Source organism: Eptesicus fuscus, chromosome 20 (genome assembly GCF_027574615.1).
Source record: "Eptesicus fuscus isolate TK198812 chromosome 20, DD_ASM_mEF_20220401, whole genome shotgun sequence".
In the NCBI taxonomy this organism is placed as follows: domain Eukaryota; kingdom Metazoa; phylum Chordata; class Mammalia; order Chiroptera; family Vespertilionidae; genus Eptesicus; species Eptesicus fuscus.
This window is the reverse complement of record NC_072492.1, coordinates 3,461,136-3,482,155: the sequence shown is the minus strand read 5'-3', so window position 1 is coordinate 3,482,155 and position 21,020 is coordinate 3,461,136. Positions and strand designations below refer to the sequence as shown.

General features: G+C 42.3%; 2 protein-coding genes and 1 non-coding gene across 4 annotated transcripts in view; 2 read left to right on the top strand and 1 right to left on the bottom strand.

Moving 5' to 3' along the window:
• Positions 1–7,300, bottom strand: part of PIGL (phosphatidylinositol glycan anchor biosynthesis class L) — a 94,739-nt gene extending 87,439 nt beyond the window's left edge. Inside the window, exon 1 of one of the 2 annotated variants that reach the window (XM_054709725.1) lies at positions 6,261–7,300. In XM_054709725.1, the coding sequence (XP_054565700.1) occupies positions 6,261–6,495 (235 nt within the window). In that variant the 5' untranslated portion in view covers positions 6,496–7,300. The remainder of the gene's footprint in view (positions 1–6,260) is intronic. The other variant, XM_008156215.3, reaches the window with a different exon arrangement.
• On the top strand, positions 3,576–3,682 carry LOC129147514 (U6 spliceosomal RNA). Its single transcript, XR_008554881.1, has one exon. It is a non-coding gene; the product is annotated as a U6 spliceosomal RNA (small nuclear RNA).
• A 199-nt stretch (positions 7,301–7,499) lies between the features above and the next one.
• Positions 7,500–21,020, top strand: part of NCOR1 (nuclear receptor corepressor 1) — a 207,516-nt gene continuing 193,995 nt past the window's right edge. Inside the window, exon 1 of the mRNA XM_054709719.1 lies at positions 7,500–7,554. The gene's annotated coding sequence lies outside the window, so the exon portion shown is untranslated. The remainder of the gene's footprint in view (positions 7,555–21,020) is intronic.

Below are 21,020 nucleotides of genomic sequence, written 5' to 3'. Positions count from 1 at the left end.
TGCTTAAAAAAACAACAACCTAGGAATAAATTTAACCAAGGATCTAAAAGACCTGTACTTGGAAAATCATAAGACATTGAAGCAAGAAACCGAAGAAGATACAAATAAGTGGAAGCATATACGTGTTCATGGATAGGAAGAATTAACACCATTAAATGTTCCTACCACCCAAACCAATCTATAGATTCAATGCAATTCCTATCAATATGCAATGGCATATTTCACAGAACTAGAACAAATATTCCAAAAATTTATATGGAACCACAAGAGACCTTGAATAGCTATAGCAACCTTGAGAAAGAAGAACAAAGTTGGAAGAATCATGCTACCTGATATCAAACTATACATACTACAAGCCCGTAGTAATCAAAACATTGTGGTACTGGCATAAAAACAGACATATAAATCAATGGAACAGAACAGAGAGCACAGAAATAAACCCATGACTTTACTAGGTGTACTGGTTAATAATGCGGATTTTTTTCAATAGATGGAGGTACACATATGTTGATATATATGCGATTTGATATGTATGTTATTTTGTTGTATTGACAGCAAGCTTCAAAACTTCATATGTCAAATTTGCTGAGGTGTTAACATCGTAGATATTTTTACACTTAAAAATGTCGAATTTCGTGCCAAAAAAAGAGCATTTGTGGAAAGTTTTAATTCGTTACTTTATTTTGAAGAAAAGTGCTGCTGAATACTTTGGGAAGCTTATGGTGAACATGCTCAATCTCAAAATACTTGTGAATTCTGGTTTAAACGCTTTAAAAGTGATGATTTTGCCCTAACTGGTTTGGCTCAGAGTGTTGGCCTGGGGACTGAAGGGTCCCAGGTTTGATTCCAGTCAAGGGCATGTACCTTGGTTTCAGGCACATCTCCAGTAGGGGGTGTGCAGGAGGCAGCTGATCCATGTTTCTAATTCTCTATCCCTCTCCCTTCCTCTCTGTAAAAAAAAAATCAATAAAATATATTTTTTAAAAAAAGTGATGAGTTCGATGTGAAAGACAAAGAACGTCCAGGTCAACCGAAAAAATTTGAAGACCAACAATTACAAGCATAATTGGATAAAGATGCGTGTCAAACTCAAAAACAACTTTCAGAAAGATGAAACGTTGCTCAGCAAGCAATTTCCGATCATTTACAAGCAATGGGAAATATTTTAAAGGAGGGAAAATGGGTGCCATAACAACTGAACGAAAGACGAATGGAAAACCGAAAATGTAAAATGTTGCTTCGATGGCATGAAAGTCTTTTTTTGCATCAAATTGTGACTGGCGATGAAAAGTGGCTTTATTTTGAGAATCCCAAATGCACAAAATCATGGGTTGATCCAGGTCAACCATCAACATCGACTGCAAGGCCAAATTGCTTTGGAAAGAAGACAGTGCTCTGTGTTTGGTGGGATCAGGAAGGTGTGGTGTATTATGAGCTTCTAAAACCAGGTGAAACCGTTAATACTGATCTCTACTGACAACAAATAATCAATTTGAACGATGCTTTGATCGTGAAATGACCAGAATGTGCCAGAAGACTCGGCAAAGTAATTTTGCTTCATGATGATGCACCATCACACACTTCAAAACCAGTTAAAGACACGTTAAAAGATCTTGCCTGGAAAGTATTAACCCACCCGCCATATTCACCAGACCTTGCTCCTTCAGATGACCACTTGTTCGGATTGATGGAACATGCAGCACTTCAAAACGTATGAAGAAGTGGAAAATTGGGTGTCTGAATGGTTTGCCTCAAAACAAGAAAAGTTCTATTGGGACCGTATCCACAAATTACCTGAAAGATGGGGGAAATGTGTAGCTAGCGATGGACATTACTTTGAATAAAGCACTTTTAATGTTTCTCTTGAAATCATCGTGTTTTCTTTGATTACAAAATCACTATTATTGACCAGTAGACCTGGAAAAGTCAATTAATATTTGACAAAGGCGGCAAAAACATACAATGAGGTAAAAATAATTTATTCAACAAGTGACGCTGGGAATATTGGAGAGATACATGCAAAAAATGAAACTAGACCACTTTCTTACACTATAGAATAAACTCAAAATGGATTAAAGACTTAAATGTTAGACTTTTAAAACCATAAAAATCCTATAAAAAAACATAAGCAGTAAAATCTCAGACATTTCTCGTAGCATTATTTTTTTCTGATATATCTGCTTGGGCAAGAACAACAAAGGAAAAATTAAGCAAGTGGGGCTATATCAAACTAAAAAGTTTTTGAACAGTGAAGTAAACCATCAACAAAAAGAAAAGACAACCCACTGAGTGGGAGAACATATTTGCCAATGATACATTTGATAAGGGGCTAATATCCAAAATTTATAAATAACTTACATAGCCCAAAACCAAAAAACCCAAACAATCCAATTAAAAAATGGGCAAAGGACCTAAATAGACACTTCTCCATAGCGGACATACAGATGGACAATAAACATGAAGATACCTGATGTCACTAGTCATCAGAGAGATTCAGATTAAAACCACAATGAGATATCACCTCACACTTGTCGGAATGGCTATTATCAATAAATCAACAAACAACAAATGTTGGCGAGGATGTGGAGGAAAGGGAATCCTTGTGCACTGTTGGTGGGAATGCAGATTGGTGTAGCCACTGTGGAGAGCAGTATGGAATTACTCAAAAAACTAAAAATGGAACTGCCTTATGACCCAGTGATTACACTTCTGGGAACTTATCCAAGAAAACCTGAAACACCAATTCGAAAGAATATATGCACCCTTATATTACTTGTAGTATTTACAATAGCCAAGATTTGGAAGCAGCCCAGGTGTTCATCAGTAGATGATTGGGTAAAAAAGCTGTGGTACATTTACACAATGGAATACTACTTGGCCATAAAAAAGGAAATCTTACCTTTGCAACAGTATGGATGGATCTGGAGAGTATTATATGAGATGAAACAAGCCAGTCAGAGAAAGACAAGTACCATGTGATTTCACTCATATGTGGAATCTAATGAACAAAATGAACTAACAAGCAAACAGAGACAGGTTCATAGTGAGCAGGTTGACAGCTGTTGGGAATAGGTTGGCAGTGGGGGTGTGGGTGGGGGTGGTGGAGGGATTGAGAAAAAAAAAGGATAAAACACTCATGGATAGGGACAATAGTGTGGTGATTGTGGGCTGTGGCAGAGAGGGGGTTGTTGGGAGAAAGTGGAGAAGGTATGGGGGGATAAATGGTGAGGGAGACTTGATTTAGGGTGGTGAACATGCAATATAGTGTATAGATGACATATGCACATGAAATCTGTGTAATTTTGTTAACTAGTGTCACCCCAATAAATTCCATAAAAAGAAAGAAAGAAAGAAAAAGACAGAGTCTCATTACCAGTAAGTGAGACTATAAGTTGGTATGTTTTTGGGTATATATATATTTTTCTTTTTTTTTCTTTGGGAATATAATTTGCATGAAAAGCTTTAAAACAACCAAATTTAGAAATCAGTCCTAATAAAATACTATGGAATACATACAGATGTTTGCTGTTATTTGTAAACTGGAAAAAACAACAACCCTAAATAGACATACACTAGTGCTCGCTTCGGCAGCACATATACTAAAATTGGAACGATACAGAGAAGATTAGCATGGCCCCTGTGCAAGGATGACACGCAAATTCGTGAAGCGTTCCATATAAAAAAAAAAATAGACATACAATAAGGGATGACTAAATTAAGATTTATCTCTATGAGACTACTTAAAAGGATATATACTAGTTCCTATTAATATGGGTAAATGTTTAAATTGTAAGTTTCACAAGGACATGGTCCTTACCAGCTCATTTTTACTATTTATTCCTAGGGAATAGCATAAGGTCTAGCATATAATTTTTAAAATTAAAATATTTTAAAATTAAAACTTTATTTTTTTAAAAAGCTGTGTTAGGTTTATAGCAAAATTAAGGGGAAGGTATAGAGATTTTCCTTCCCATTTACCCTCTGTCTCCACATATACATAGCCCATTTCCCATCAGAGTGTTACATTTGTTACAACTGATAAACCTCCATCATTACCACCCAAAGCCCATAGTTTACATTAGAGTTTACTCCTGGTGTTGTACATTGCATGGGTTTGGACAATGTATAAGGACATATATCCATCATTAAAACATCATACAGTATTTTCACTGCCCTAAAAAAATCCTCTGTGCTCCATCTATTTATTCATCTTTCCTCCCATCTCAACCCCTGAAAAACAACGATCCTTTTACTGTCTCCATAGTTTTGCCTTTTCCAGAATAACATTTCATTGGAATCATGCACTGTGTAGCCTTTTCAGGTTGTCTTCTTTCACTTAGTAATATGCATTTAGGGTTCCTCCATGCCTTTTCATGGCTTGACAGCTCATTTCTCTTAGCACTAATAGTCCATTGCCTGGATGTATTAATTTATTTAATCTATTGAAGAATATCTTAATTGCTTCCAAGTTTTGGCAATTATGAATAAGCTGCTATAAACACCTGTGTGCAGGTTTTTGCATGAATATGCTTTCAACTCCTTTGTGTAAATAAATACCAAGTAGGGTAATTGCTTGATAGTTTGGTAAGAGTTTGTTTAGTCTTCTAAGAAACTGCCAAATTAACTGCCTTCCAGAGTGCCTGAACCATTTTACATTCCTACCCTTAATAAATGAGAGTACCTGTTGCTCTACATCTTCACCAGCATTTGGTGTTGTCAGTGTTCCAGATTTTGGCCATTCTAAGTGTAGTACACATACATTTTTATTAAATACTAGACGCCTGGTGCACGAAATTTATGCACAAGAGGTGGGGGGATGTCCCTCAGCCCGGCCTGCATTGGGACCCATTGGAGGATGTCTGATTGCCGGCAGTTGGACAGCCTCTCACAATCCGGGATTGCTGGCTACTAACCACTCATCTGCCTGTCTGCCTGATCACACCTAACCACTCTGCCTGCTTGCCTGATCGCCCCTAACTGCCTCTGCCTTGGCCCCTGCCGCCACGGCTTCTTCCTGAAGGACGTCCAGGTCGTTCGACTGTCTGGTCTAATTAGCATATTATGTTTTTATTATAGATTTGGTAAGTGAATGAAAAATGTTCAGTGAAAAATGTAAAATTATATTAAATTATATTATTTCTGTGAAAAATCTGTATATAAAAAAAAACTGGAATGACACACCATGAAATGGGAAAAAGAGGTCGTGAGCATTTGTTAAGAACAGCTTTATTGAGGTAAAATTTTACATACCATAAAAATTCACCCATTGTATATGTACAGTTCAACTACTTCACTTATACATTGTGCAATTATTGCCATAATCCAGGATTATGGTCTCATTCCACTTTTTGTTTGGTAAAGGAGGACTTATTCTTTGGAAGTCCCCTACCCAGAAAGTTGGGTGATGTTGAACTATAAAATCTTAATATATAAAAAGCCAGGGGCCATCACAACCAAACAGCAGGCTGCGTGGGGCGACCAGGCCAGCAGGGGGGTTAGTGAAGGATGACCAAACGACTGAACAGCAGGCTACGTGGGGCAACTAGGCTGGCAGGAGGGTTAGTGAGGGATGACCAAATGACTGAACAGCAGGCTGTGAGGGGTGACCAGGCCGGGGGGGGGGGGCAGTTGGGGGCAACCAGGCTGACAGGGGTGGGCAGTAAGGGGCAACCAGGCCTGCGGGGCGGTATTAGGGGGCGATCAGGCAGGCAGGCGAGCAGTTAGAAGCCAGCGGTCCTGGATTGTGAGAGGGATCCTGGATGGGAGAGTGCAGGCTGGGCTGAGGGGAACCCCCCCCTCCCGTGTGCAAATTTCATGCACCGGGCCTCTAGTTATCTATAAAAATTTCAGGGCTGAGCAGGCATTATATAACTAGATTCTGTTTCTTATACTATGGTAGGATCATTATTCTTGGTCTTTCTGCAAATAAAAAGGTTCCACAGAATGAGTAGAGTCACATTTTCCAAAGGAAATGTAGGTATTGAATGGAATCAAATGTGAGCAGTTCCCTTGTGAGTAACACTGCTAGCAGAGTACGAAAGCTTGAGGACGTCCCCCAACCAATCTGGGAAACTGGACGCTACAGCCCCTGGGCTGGAGACACCGATTCTCTGTGAAGCGCCCAGAGAAGGGACCTTTGCAGTATACTTAGTTAACTCTCTACAACAGAGAATCCTTTGGGGAAAAGTCGACTGAGATACGTGAGCACTTAAACATCCTTCACAGCCCCGGGTCCCAACGCCCCGCCTGCAGCCTCCTACCTGCGGAGAAGCAGAGCAGGAACACCTGGTGCCTCAGGCGGGCCAAGCCTAGCAAAGTGGGAGCAAAGAACATGGCTTCATCGTCGGGGTGCGCGATCACCAGGAGGGTCCGGCTTCCTCTTCCCAACAGGCCAGCCTGCACCTGATTCTTCATTCGTTCCAAGAAGCGCCAAACCCAGAAGATGCCCGGTGCTAGGATCGCCACCGCCAAACACAGAACACCCACGGCTCCCATGCTCTGTCAGTGGCTTAGCGCCTGCGTAACAGGGACAGGTGCCGCGGAGCCGCCTCCGGGGGGAAACTGCACTCCGCGGGAACTGCGTTCCGAGTTGAGGTCCGTCCTGCCAACCCGCTCCTAAAGCGTGAGGCTTACACGTCGGGTGCCTGTGACGGGTTGGCACTGCCGCCTCCCTACACTTTACCGAGTTCTCTCTACTCTATGTAGCGTTTACGAGGACCGTGACAGCTCGGAACCGAACCCCTTCCTGTCAGTTTCTACCCTTGTCCTTACATAGTCCAATGGTTTCACTGTCAGAGTGAGGCTGAGGGCGCACGTTGTGGTCGCAAGGGTCACAGGCTGCGAGGGACTAGATTAAGGACTGACATCAGGACAAATAGGCATCGCCCGCTTTCCAGCGAAGTCTCGGTGCGCATTACAGCCGGAGCCCTGGGAAATAGCTTGGGTAGGTCGACGTGCACCCCTCCAGCCTGTGGGGACCGCTTCCCTCCCCGCGGCCCGCGCTCGCGCCGGCCGCCGCCGCCGCCGTTCCGCCGCGCCGAGGAGGGGTCGCAGGGCCGGGGGCCGGGCCTCACGTCCTTCCCTTTCTCACGCCCGGGGAAGGCCCGAGTGCGGGGGAGTCGGCGGCTCGCGGTGGGCGCCCCAGGCAGTGCGCGATGGCAGCGCCGGTCCCGGTCGGGCACGGTGCTGCCGGGCCCGTCTCAGGGGAGGGCCCCGCCGCCGCCAGGCCAAGGCGAGACGAGGGGACCGGGCGCGGGCGACCTAGGGAGCTCGCCCGAAGTGGGAGCCGGGCCCCGCCGGCGGAGGGAGTCGGTCCGCCGACCTTCCGGAAGGAGGAGGAGCCGGCGCCGGAGCCGCCTGAGCGCGGCCGCCCGGCTGGGGGAGGGAGCGGGGTTGAGTCAAGATGGCGGCCAAGGTGGCGAAGCAGCAGCGGCGGCTGGAGTGAGCGCCCGGCTCGCCGCGCCGAGCGAGGTACCGAGGTAGCGACCCGCGCCGGGGCCGCGTCCCGCCCCTCAGGCCCGGGGCGCGCCGGCCACCACGCTGCGCCAGCTCCCGGTGAGTAGGCCCCGGCTTCCGGGCCCCCGCTCGTTCGGGGGCTTCCGAGGGCTCGCAGGGCAGCGGCCGCGGGGGTGGCCTCCCTGCGGGGCGAGGGCCGTCGCGGACCCGGCAGGTGGGCACCCGCCCCAGCCGCCGGCCCCTTCTCCTCGGCCGCCCAGGGCGGGTCGGGCGCGGCGGGGAGCTCGGGCTGGGCGAGTGGAAGAGGCTGTGGAGTTTGGAGGAAGAATGGGCTGCGGCCAGGCCGGGCGGCCGAAGGTGTGCAGCGGGGAGGGGCGTGCGGAGGCCGGCGGGCCGGGACCCCGGCGGGCCGCGCGGCGGCCGCTGCACTCCCCGGAGGCGGAGCCGGTGGCCGGCTGGGCGAGGGGAAGGGGTTAGGGAGGGTGACAGCGGTGGACTAGCGCTTGAAGAGCAAACTAGTTCGCCTTTCTAACCAAATCACCCTGGAGAGGAATGGCGAAGGTTGGGTGGTGGTGGGGATTGCAAAGACCGGAATTCTGTACCTTCTGCCTTTTATATTGGTTTTAATGTGCGAAGTCCGAGGATTCTCTTTTTGGGGGTAAGAGGGATTTGAGAAACTGTAATTGAGAAATCAGTCTTGATGGAGAGGAAACTGAATTTGAATTCTTCGAATTAACTGGACTAGGTATAGTCGAGGACTAAAGGTGTGGGTGGGTGGGAGAATAAGTGATGTTTTTGAAACATCAGTTTTATTTATGCTTCAGCAATTAACCTTGGGGAGGAGCGTGTTATCGGTAATTCTAATCTTTGGAATTAGTATATTCACCTGCATCAGATTTGCTTCCTTAATCATGTCCCAATTTTGAAATTTACATTCCTTGTGTTTACCCTGGCGAGGTAATGATGGGAGGTGGAACATTGTGCAAAGAGCAACAGGCCTGGGATTTAAAAATGCCGACAAAGTATTCATTCATTCGTTCAGCGTTCAGCGTATCTTGATTAGTAGCTCCTGCTGATGGTCACATGTGATTGTCCCTTGGATAACTGAAGAGTTGGTGGCATTATTTAATTTTTAATGTTTTTTTCCAAAATGTTTTCATGTACTTTTTCATAAAGTTATTTATTGGAGGAATCAATTTGCTGGGGCTAGGAGTAGCCCAATTTTAGAATCTTACGTCTAAGTAGGTAAAAATTACGGAAGAAATAGCCACAAATTGTTGGAACAAGAAATACTGTCTTTATTTTCTTATTTTGTTAAAATCCAGTGGAGGTTTATTTATTTATTTTAATATTTATAGTACACAGTTGCTTTGCCTTGTTTTAAGCACACCTGTTACTAGAAATCAAGGTTAACATGTACATATAAATAATATGCACATACATACATAAGGGTGGGATTACTTGCAATATTAAAATACTATTTTCTTTTACAAAAGACTTGCCATATGTTGAACTACTCCCCCAGAGAAAATATAATACAAAAGAGTCCCGATTCTTCCTTTAATGAAATTGTGACATTTTCGAATCTGATCAACCTTTCTGTGCTTCAGTTTCCTCACGTATGATAGGAGAAAACATCTCTCCCAGGGTTGGCTGTTGTGAGCCTAAGAAAATTAATAGTTATGAAATCATTTTAAATAGGTTGAGAGGGTTATATTTCTGTGAGGTAGTAACAGCTCCCTCTGCCCTTGTGAAATGCTTTATTTGCACATCTCATGGCATTTACACTTTCTACCTTATATTTAGCTTTTTATTACCAGTTTTATCTCTTCTGGAGGGAAGGATAAGCCCTTCTATGATTTTATCTTTAAGTTTATGGCAAATTTAAAGATAAAATCAGAGGATTTTATTTTCTGTGTAGAATATTGATACTGCAATATTTATTAAATGAATAAACATTGCATTCTAATTAGAAAAGTGGATTCACATTACAACTTATCCAAATACACTTGTTACCTCTGGTGTAACATTCTCTGAGATACCTATCTATCTATATAAAAGCCTAATATGCAAATTGTCCCCTTGGGAGTTCGACCGAGAGACCAAGAGTTCGATCGCTCGCTATGATGTGTACTGACCAACAGGGGGTGGCATGGAACAAAGGAAGGCCCTGGCCGGCAGCTGGCAGCCGAGGAAGGAAGGCCACGGTCAGCAGGTGGAAGGCTTCAATCAGCCCTGATCACTGGCCAGGGATATGGACCCTACCTGTGCATGAATTTCGTGCACCAGGCCACTAGTCTATATATATGAAAGGCTAATATGCTAAGTGTCCCTCCTACCATCCGACTGGTCACTATGACGTGCACTGACCACCAGGGGGCAGAAGCTCAATGCTGAGCTGCTGTGACTTGGCAGCGGCAATTCTCGGGTGACGCACCCCTAAACCAGAGAGGAGGGAGCCCAATTCCTCGCCGGGCTGCATGATTCCACCTTTGGCTGTGGGTTATGCTGTTGATGGGGCAGTGTCGGCCCCAAATCTGGTTAACTGCACACTTGCATTTGTGTTCCACACCCTGTACGACAGCAACTTTGCAGTGCCCTCTTGCACTCCGGGACCCCTCAGGGGATGTCAGAGAGCTGGTTTTGGCCCGATCTCTGCAGGCTCACTCCGAAGACGCCTTTCAAGCCATGTTGCCACCCAAGGTGCGGCCGACCCAGGAGGGTCCATGTGAGGTTGGCTCCAGGGTGTGTCCAGCCCATTTCGCCCAGTCCCACCCCACCAGCCACCTTCTAATTAATTTCCTTTCAGTGTGCATGAATCCATGCACTGGGTCACAAGTATATATATACATATACACACACACACACACACACATATATATATATATATATATATATATATATATATGCATTTGTATGTATGTGTGTGTGTATATATATATATATCTGCCTGTCATGTTGAATTTAACTATATAGTAAGATTTAAGTATTTGGCCTGCCCACATAATTATTTTTAAAAAGGCACAATATGTTTGAAATTAACTTATATTTTCTTTGAACTTAATTGTTTAAAAGTTTGTTTCCAGGCTAGGCAAATTTAGATTAGTTTTTTTTAAAGCTTTTTAATAAATTGGTGAATGATGGGATTTTCTTGCCATTGCTACCTGCAGTGGAAAGCAAAGGGCTTTGAATAGTCCAGGACTTGATGTAGGTCAGCAATTTTCAACCTTTTCCTTCTTATTGGCACACATAAACTAATGACTAAAATTCTGTAGCACCAAAATATATTTTTGGTGATCTGACAAAAAATTAGGTATAATTTTGATTCAGTCACACTGGATGGCTATTGTGTTGGCTATTGTCATTTTTTAATTGGACAGTATAAGGGAAAAGAGGTCAGTGCCCCTGATGAAGTAGTCAGGTATTGCATGTTTTAAAAATTCTTGTGGCATACTGGTTGAAAATAGCTGATGTAGGTAAATGTCAGGATATTTGTTACTCGTTTATTTGTGTTTATTTTGTAGTTCAGTTTTAATTTTATTTCGTCTTAGTTACAATTTCAAACTCTTAATTGATGGCTGGGAATGATAGAGGTTTCCCATACTTAGTTTCATCTATCCTTCCTTCCTCTTCCTTCTTTCCTTCCTTCCCTCCTTTCCTCCCTCCTTCCTTCCTTCCTTCCTTCCTTCCTTCCTTCTTTCCTTCCTTCCTTCCTTCCTTCTTTTGAAGGTTTTTAAAAATAGTTTTTTAGAGAGAGAGGAAGGGGATGGAGAGAGAGAGAGAGAGAGAGAGAGAGAGAGAGAGAGAGAAAGAGAGAGAGTAGAGCGAAACATTGATGGGCTGCTTCCTGCACTTTCCCTACCTGGGAATCGAACCGGCAACCTTTTGGTGGACAGGATGATACTCAGCCAACTGAGCCACATAAACCAGGGTCTGTCTATTCTTTTACTTCAGATATGGATTTTACTAGAAGTAGTAAATGTTTATCATAATTAATTGTGTTGATTTATTGATTAGAGGTTCATATATAGTTCATTGCCTTGTGTAACTGGTGTTAAGTGCTTTTTATGTTTAGGGCACATTACTAAGTACTATAAAGTTGAGCGGATTAATATGTGCACAAATAACTCAGTCTGTAGATTGCCTGATATTTTGCCCTTTTCAAGTTTGAGGATGCAAAAAGTACATTTAGATAGTTGGTTAAGAAAACATTTTGTTTCTTTTTCTATTAGGATTTATTAGGAGTATTAAAAAGCTATGAAAAGCCAAAAAAAAATAAATAAAAAATAAAAGTTGATTTTATTACATCAAAAAAAAAAAAAAGCTATGAAAAGCTTCTGATATGTAGCAGTAACTATGTAGAGCATCTGTTTTATTTGGGTATTCTTATGGTAGTAGTTTTCCTTGAACATTTTTACTACCAATTTTTCTACACCAGGAGCTAGTGTGGTCAAAATATTATATTACTTGGATAGTTTTCAGATATAACATACAAATCCTCTTTGCATTTGAAGAGGAGCTCTTCAGTTTAATTCTTCCATGTGTGCTGTTATTACTTTTACTTAAAAGTGATCTCAAAAACAAATTTAAATTGGTTAAAACAAAATGCTAATAATTTGTAGAATTATAGAACATAGAGTCATATAGGTTATCTACAGATGCTCCTTGATGGGGTTATGTCCCGGTAAACCCATCTTAAGTTGAATATATTGTAAGTTGAGAATGCACTGAGTAGACCTAACCTATTGAAGGAACATCCTAGCCTAGGCTACCTGAAACATGCTGAGAACACTTACATTAGCTTACAGTTGGGCTAATGTGAATTCTTCTTTTAAAAAAATTTTATTTATTGACTGATTTTAGAGAGAGAGAAAGATAAACACCAGTTAGTTGTTCCACTCATTCATGCATCACTGGTTGATTCTTGTATGTGCCCTGACCAAACCTACAACCTTGGCGCCTCTGATGATGGTCTAACCATGAGCTACCCGGCTAGGGCTGGGCTAATGTAATTTCATCTCAAGAGTAATTACTTCCCTTTTCTCATCAGAAGCAAGAGACACGGCATATTATAGAACTGATGAGATGGGAAAAGACAAAACACAATATCCAAATAACACTGGCAACACAGTACACTGTAGAGCAGTGGTTCTCAACCTTCCTAATGCCGCGACCCTTTAATACAGTTCCTCATGTTGTGGTGACCCCCAACCATAAAATTATTTCTGTTGCTACTTCATAACTGTAATTTTGCTACTGTTATGAATCGTAATGTAAATATCTGTGTTTTCCGATGGCCTTAGGCGACCCTGCTAGCTGTAGAGCCTAAGACCATCAGAAAACACAGATATTTACATTACGATTCATAACAGTAGCAAAATTACAGTTATGAAGTAGCAACGAAAATAATTTTATGGTTGGGGGTCACCACAACATGAGGAACTGTATTAAAGGGTCGCGGCATTAGGAAGGTTGAGAACCACTGCTGTAGAGTATCTGCTGTTTATCCTCTTGATCAAGTCATTTTGTTTTGTTTTTTGTTAATCCTCACTTGATATTTTTCCATTGATTTTTAGAGAGAGTGGAAGGGAAGGGGAGAGACGGAGAGAGAGAAACTTCGATGTGAGAAAGACACATGGATTGGTTGCCTTCCGCATGGCCCTGACCTGGGATAGAGCCTGCAACTGAGGTATGTGCCCTCGACTGGAATTGCTGGAATCAAACCTGCAACCCTTAGGTCCACCGGCTGATGCTCTATCCACTGAGCCAAACCGACTAGGGCTTGATCAAGTCTTTGACTGGGAGCCTTGCTCACTGCTGCTGCCCAGCATCACAAGAAAGTATTGTACCATGTATTGCTAGCCCAGGAAAAGGTCAAAATTCGAAATATGGTTTCTACTGAATGCCTATCAATTTTACCACATTGTAAAGTGGAAAAACGTCATACGTAGAACAAATGTAAATTAGGGGCTATCTGTAGTCTTACCTTGTTTTACTGTTTTCTGTGGGCCACAGAAATGAAGTGATCTGTCTAAATTGTAATGGGGCACTAGCAGGATCCAGTCTTTTGACATCCAGTGTAGCGCTCCTTTCATTACACCATATCATCTATGGCAGCAATTTTCAACCAGTGTGCTGCAAGAGTTTTTAAAACATGCAATAACCTGACTAAGTGGTCGGGCACTGATCTCTTTTCCCTTAGATTGTCAAATAAAAACTTGACAATGGCCAACACAACAATAACTATCCTGTGTGAATGAATCAAAATTATACCTTTGTTTGTCAGATCAGTGAAAAATGTAACATATTTTTTGGTGTGCCACAGAATTTTAGTAATTAGTTTATATGTGCCACTAGAGGCCCGATGCACGAAGTTCCTGCAAGGGGCTTGGCCCTCGCAGCTGCGGCAGCTGCCTCGGCCCTCCCAGCCCTGGCTTCGTCCAGAAGGTTGTCTGGATGGTTGTTCTGCTGTTTGGCTGTCCGGTCTAATTAGCATATTATGATTTTATTATTATAGATGAGAGAAAAAAGGTTAAAAACCACTGATCTATGGGATTATTCAATGTGATGATGGACAGTTATTTAAAAATTGGGATGGATGGGAATAAGAGATTGTTTATTCAGTTTAGGTATTGAATTTAAGGTATTTCTTAATTTTAAATTTCTGCAATAAAATCAGTAATGTGATCACTGGGAATTACATACTTTGCTTGATTGTCAATCTGCTATGATTAAAAAAATGTCTTTGAGGTTATCTGGACCTAGTGATATATATTTTTTAAAACTATATTTTTATTGATTTCAGAGAGGAAGGGAGAGAGAGAGTTAGAAACATCAATGATGAGAGAGAATCATTCATTGGCTGTCTCCTGCACGCCCCCTACTTGGGATAGAGCCTGCAACTTGGGCATGTGCCCTGACCAGGAATTGAACTATGACCTCCTGGTTCATAGGTCTACAGTCAACCACTGAGCCATGCCAATGGGGCTGGACCTAGTGATATTTTATGAAATTAAACTATTACAATAAATTTTGTTATGCCAGTGGTTACCTCTGAGAACTAAACATAGAGATTATACTAGTAAATTAGCTATTGTTTGCTTCCCTAACTCTAAAACTTTTTCTGTTTTTTATTTTTATTTTTTTTATCCAGCTGGGATTTATTTCTGGTTGCATGGTTTTTTCACCAAATAGCCAGAAATGTCAATGCTATTTAGTGAATAATCCATCCTTTAGATTTGCAACCTTTATAATTTATTCTGAATGTGTTTGGAACTGTTATGTTCTATTATGTTCTCTTGATCTTTTGTTGTATATTACCATATCCTTTAAAATATTATTGTTTCATAATTGTAATACTGGAATGGTTAGTCACTTGTTCATTACTCTGTTTTTTTTTCAGCCTTTGACAGTCCTTGTCTATGTGTTCTGGATGAACTTTAGAATCATTCTGTGAAGTTCAAAAAGAAATCCTGTTGAGATTTTTATCGGGAATACTGACTATTGATTGGGAATATTGAATTTAAAGGTTAATTTTGGGGAAATTGGCACCTTTATGTACTTACTATCCTCTAACAGACTTTCATATTCTCAGTAGATTTTCAAACTTTATTTCAATTAAGTTCTGTACATCTCTTATTTATTTTGTTAAACAAATACAGTAGGAAGTCAAACAGGGTGTTTATATTCTACTAGCTTTCCCGTTGCAGGAAAAAATCCTGCAATAGGATTTCCCGCTGCACTCTACCCTGCCTCCGTTCCTCCCTTCTCCCCCGCCCGGCCTCTGCCCCGCCCTTGTCCCCCGCCTCACCTTCTCCTCCAGCCCGCCCGCGTTTCCCTTCGCCCCTGGCCCCGCCTCCACTCGACCTTTATCACCCGCCTCGCCTTCTCCACCAGCCTGCCCGCGTTTCTCTTCACCCCCGGCCCCGCCTCCGCCCCGCCCACCCTGCCTTCTCTTCCAGCCCTCCCTTGTTTTCCTTCACCCCTGGCCCTGCCTCCGCCCCGCCCTTCTCCCCCGGCCCCTCCTCCGCCCCACCCTTCTCCTTCCCCCCGGCCCCGCCTCCGCCCCGCCCTCCCCCCCCCTTGCTTGCTTCTTCGAAGCTTTACTCCCTTCTGCAGCTGTTGGCTTCTTTGGACTCTGTCTTGATATGCAAATTAGCCGCCATCTTTGTTGGGGCAATTTGCATACTCATCCTGATTGGTTGGTGGGCGTGGCTTGGCTGGTGGGCGTGGCTTAAGTGTAGCGAAGGTGCGGTCAATTTGCATATTTGTCTATTATTAGATTAGATGGAGGAGACAGAGTACATACACATAATCAAGTAAAATGAAATAATTCATTAGATTATGATTAATCCTGTAAAGAAAAACAAGGGTGATGTGATTGAGAGTAACTGGTGGGAGCCTATCTTATAATGTGGTTGGGAAAGGCTTTTCTGAAAAGATGACATTTGAACTGAGACTTAAGTATGGGGAGAAGTCAACCGTGGGAATAAGCCAGGAAGAATGTTGCAGGCAGAGAGTAAAGAAGGACAAAGACCTGAGGCAAAAAAGGGTCCTGCAGTATGAAAGAACTGTAAGGAAGCTTCGGTTGCTGGGGCCTACTGAACAACTGGGAGAGAAACAGGCCAGATTGGTCGGACTTGTGGGTCCTAGTGAGTGTGGGGATTTTATTTGAAGTTGCCTGGTAAACCCTGGGGAGTTTTAAGCAGAATGACATGTTCTGATTTCTGGTTTAAAAGAATGTTTTGATTTTTCAGTGGAGAAAGTATTGAAGTAGGAAGTCCATTTAGGAGTTTCTTGCAGCAAGAGATGAAGTTGGGGGAGTTGAGATGGAGAAGAGTGGGAGGCTTGGGGGAAGTGTCCAGAGTGGAAGGAAGAGGAGGACTTGTAGTGGGAATGGGTGTTATTGAGAGTTAAGCACTGTTAGGTGCTAGGGAGGCCATATGAGCACAACAGAGATGGTCCCTGCCCTTACAGGTGTCTAGTGATTTTATTTTTGGATATAATTCAATAAATTATTTTAAGTTAATTGCGTTTTTCTACTTTATTTTGGTACATACCTAGAAATAGAGGCTGTTCATTAGTCTTGTTTTATTTTGCTTCATAACTTAGCAGTCTTTCTCTGTTTTTGGGTCAAAGGGGAGGCGGCAGAACATGATCTTTATTAAACTCTCTGAGTTAAAAAAAATTACCTTGGAGAAGTTACTTAGCCTTTTTGAAACCTTAATTAGGGAAAATAATGGAACGAGTGTTTTAGGTGAGCTTTTATATGACCAAGCTGTTAGTGCATTGCCTAGTATATAACAAAAGCTCAATAAATAATAACTTTTTTTTAATTCTCCTTAGGTATTGTCATATCTACTATGATAAGCTTCTAGAGTTCAAGTTTTTCTAATCTGAATACACTGTTCTCTTTTGAGTTAATGGAGGAGAAAATTGGCAGATAGTTGTTTATTTTGGCTTTTTTAAATACATCACACACACACACACACACACACATATATATAATTTATTATTTCAGGGAGGAAGTGGGGGGGGAGAGAGAGAGAGATAGAAACATCAGTGATGAGAGAGAATCATTGATCGGCTGCCTCCTGCACGCCCCACACTGGGGATGGAGCCCACAACCCAGGCATGTGCCCTTAACCAGAATCAAACCCAGGACGCTTCAGTCCGCAGACCGTCGCTCTATCCACTGAGCCAAACCAGCTAGGGCCATTTTGGCTTTTAAATATATATATTCATTCTTATAGTTGAAAGAGTGACTGTTGCTCAACTCAGTTCGATATAATTCAACTATACCCCCAACTTCTCAGATGTGTGTTATCTGCTGTTCTCTTGGAAAACTTGTTCTTTCTTATTTTATATAGGGATAAAGCAGGATTTTTTTAAATTAAAAAATTACTTATTGAATGTCTGTATCCTTAGATTAATCAAATAAGTATGTCCTTATTCTGTGTTTCTTTCAGCATCAGACTTTATTGATGTAGGATAGTTTAACCTAAAAGGCCTCTTCTTTAGCTCCCATTTATCTACTTCTTTTTAAAATATGTATATTTTTATTGATTTCAGAGAGGAAGGAGGAGAGAGAGAGAAACATTAATGATGAGAGAGAATCATTGATTGGCTGCCTCCTGCAAACCCCCTACTAAGGATGGAGCCCGAAGCCCAGGCATGTGCCCTGACTGGGAATCGAACTGTGACTTCCTGGTTCATAGGTCGATGCTCAACCACTGAGCCACACTGGCTAGGCCCTTTCATCTTATCTTCTAAGTGAGATGTCATAATGTAAAAAGAGGCTACAGATAAAATATCTTGTTAATGCCTTCCCACAGAGGAGTCTCCTCCTCCCCCCCCTACTTTTTAAAAGAAGAATAGTTTATACCACAGGAGAAATTTTATTCCAGTTTAGCACCACTCTGATCTCATACAAATTACAGAATTCACTTAGATGATTTCTCATCTCTCCTCTTCTGAGGGCTGGACTCTGAGATAAGCTCAGGAGGTCAGCTTTCTTTAATCCTTTTTAAATTAAATTAAATTTTTAAGTTTTCAATTACAGTTGACATACAATATTATATTAGTTTCAAGTGTACAACCCAGCGATTAGACATATAATTTATGAAGTGACCACCTGATAAGTCTTGTACCCATCTGACACCATACAGGTATTCCAATATTATTAACTGTATTTCCTGTGCTGTACTTTATATCCTCATGATTATTTTAAGTTCTTAGTTTATTAATCCTCTCATGAAAAAATCTGTGATGACCACAGATAAAGTCACTGAAGAATCTTAACTCCTTCTGTTGTCCCATCTCCAGCTCACTTTTTGCAGCACCAACAATGGCCTTGCACTTCTCCTAATTTTCTTCTTGTGTTCCTCTCTTCAGGTCATTGTTTTCTCATACAGGCCATGTCTTGCTAGTCTGTGTTTGGGTTCATTTTTCTTTGGGTAATCCACAGAATCATAAATCATGCCAAAGCCAATTGCCTTGCCACCAAATACAAAGATGACATTTTGGCTGGGTTTTCCCAAATTTTTGTCTCAGGTAACGGACATCGATGATCATTTGTTTCCGATAAAGTAATCTGTTGGTTATGAACTTCCTGGTCCATACGTCTACTGTGTTCTTCATGATAGCGGCCTGTGATTTAAAAAAAAATTTGTTTTCATTAATACTCACCTGAGGACATGATTTTAGAGAGAGCGAAAGAGAGCGATTGTTGCCTTTCTGTATGCCCCCCACTGGCAATCATACCTGCATCTTAGGTATGTGCCCTGCCTGGGAATCGAACCGGCAACCTTCCATGTAGAGGATGACTTCCAGCTGAGCCATCACAGCCAGGGTCGTCATTGTTTTTTGTTTTGTTTTTCAAAAATATGATTTTGTTGATTTTAGAAAGAGGAAGGGAGAGGGAGAGAGAAAAGCCTATTGGTTGCCTCCTGCACGCCCCCTAGTAGGGTTCAAGACAACCCAGAATTGTGCTCTGACCAGGAATGGAACCGACCAACCAACTGAGCCACACCAACCGGGGTCATGATTGTTTTAAAACTGGCAATTCGGGCCAGCTGGTGTGGCTCAGTGGTTGAGCATCGACCTATCGACCAGGAGGTCACAGTTCACTTTCTAGTCAGGCCATTTGCTTGGGTTTCAGGCTTGATCCCCAGTGTGGAGGGTGCAGGAGGCAACCGATCAATGATTATCATCATTTGTTTCTCTTCCTCTCCCTTCCTCTCTGAAATCAATAAAAATACATTAAAAAAACAAAAAAACAAAACTGGCTATTTGTATTTCTCAATCCCTTCCCTTTTCACTCATCCCATATGGCCACTACCAAAATGTCTTCTGCATCTATGAGTTTGTTTCTGTGTGTTTTTTTTGTGTTTGATTACACATATAATTGAAATCATATAGTATTTGTCTTTCTCTGTCTGATTTATTTACTTAGCATAATAAATACCCTCTAGGTCCATCTATGTTGCAAATGTCAAGATTTCATTCATTTTTTATGGCTGAGTAGTATTCCATTATATATATATATGTATATATTATACACACACACACACACACACACACACACACACACACACACACCCCACGTCTTTCATCCAGTTGTCTATCAGTGGACACCTAGGTTGTTTCCATACCTTTGCTGTGATGAATAATGATGCAGTGAACACGGTGGTGCATGTGGTCTTAGCTTCTCCTTGTCTAATGTACTTTTGGAGTTGGACTAGTGCTAGGCTCCTTTGTGAGAATTAGTGCAACCTGATTTGACTCAGTTTACTAATATTTTGGCATCTGCAATGTTACAGAGGCCATTCCCCTATTCCATATTTTGTATCAAAAGGTTTTATTATTTGATCATTTAAAAGAAAATTGAATTGTGTATTTTGTAGGATTATTTTTCTGCTTTGGTGAACTGTGGTTTTCGCTTTTGTGTGACCCTCGGTGGGTTCATTCTTGCTCATCAAAAGAGGCATCTATAGTCTCACCACAATGAAGTACATTTTTAATCCCCCCCAACCTACCTACACACACACACACACACACACACACACACACACACACGAACACACGCGCGTGCATGCATCCGAGTCCACCCTGAAAACCTATCCAAGTACATTTTGGTTATACAGAGATTATTGGTCAAAAGCCAGGAGTTCCCGGTGAGAAGGGCTTGGGTTTTTTTCCTTTTTGATGACTGTTTTTGAAATTCTGTTGTTGCAAGATACGTTTCCTGTTGAGTAAATTTGTGTGTGTGTGTGAGTGTGTGTGTGTGTCTTTATTACAGTAGTTCCTCCTTATCTGCAGAGGACGTTACCAGACTGCTTCTGTGCTGGGGGCTAGCCCTGCCCCTGTAGGGTCAGACCTTTCATGAGTCAGGTGACCTCCAGGTCCTGACTCAGTCAGGAACAGTTTCACCACAGAGTCCAGGAGAAAGTGAGAGGAAGTTGGTTAAAGCTGGGACAGCGAGGCAAAGGAAGGGCCCTGGAGACAGGATCAGGGGCTAAGCCTGGGACAAGCTGGCACTGCCCATTGCTCCCCTGGGTGCATGTCTTGTGGGAACCCTTGGAGCTTAGGGTAGAAGAAGCAAAGTACGCGCCTGAGGAAAGGGGGACACAGGTTTGCTCAAAGAAGAGCTCACGCCAGCATCCTTTGTCCTGAGGGTTTTATCTATTTTCTGTAGGTGGGGATTTTAGGGGAGGTCTCGGGGGTGGATCTCAACCGACTATTCATTAGATTTCTGGGTATGTCATTTAGTACGTTGATATATTAAAATGAGCTTATAATGGGGCTGGGGTCATTTTCTTTCTTTTTTTAAAAAAAATATATTTTTATTGATTTCAGAGAGGAAGGGAGGGGGGAGAGAGAGATAGAAACATCAGTGATGAGAGAGAATCATTGATTGGCTGCCTTCTGCACACCCCCTACTGGGGATCAAGCCCACAGCCTGGGCATGTGCCTTTGAATCAAACACGAGACCCTTTAGTCCGCAGGTGGACACTCTATCCATTGAGCCAAACCAGGTAGGGCAGGGTCATTTTCTTTTTACTTTT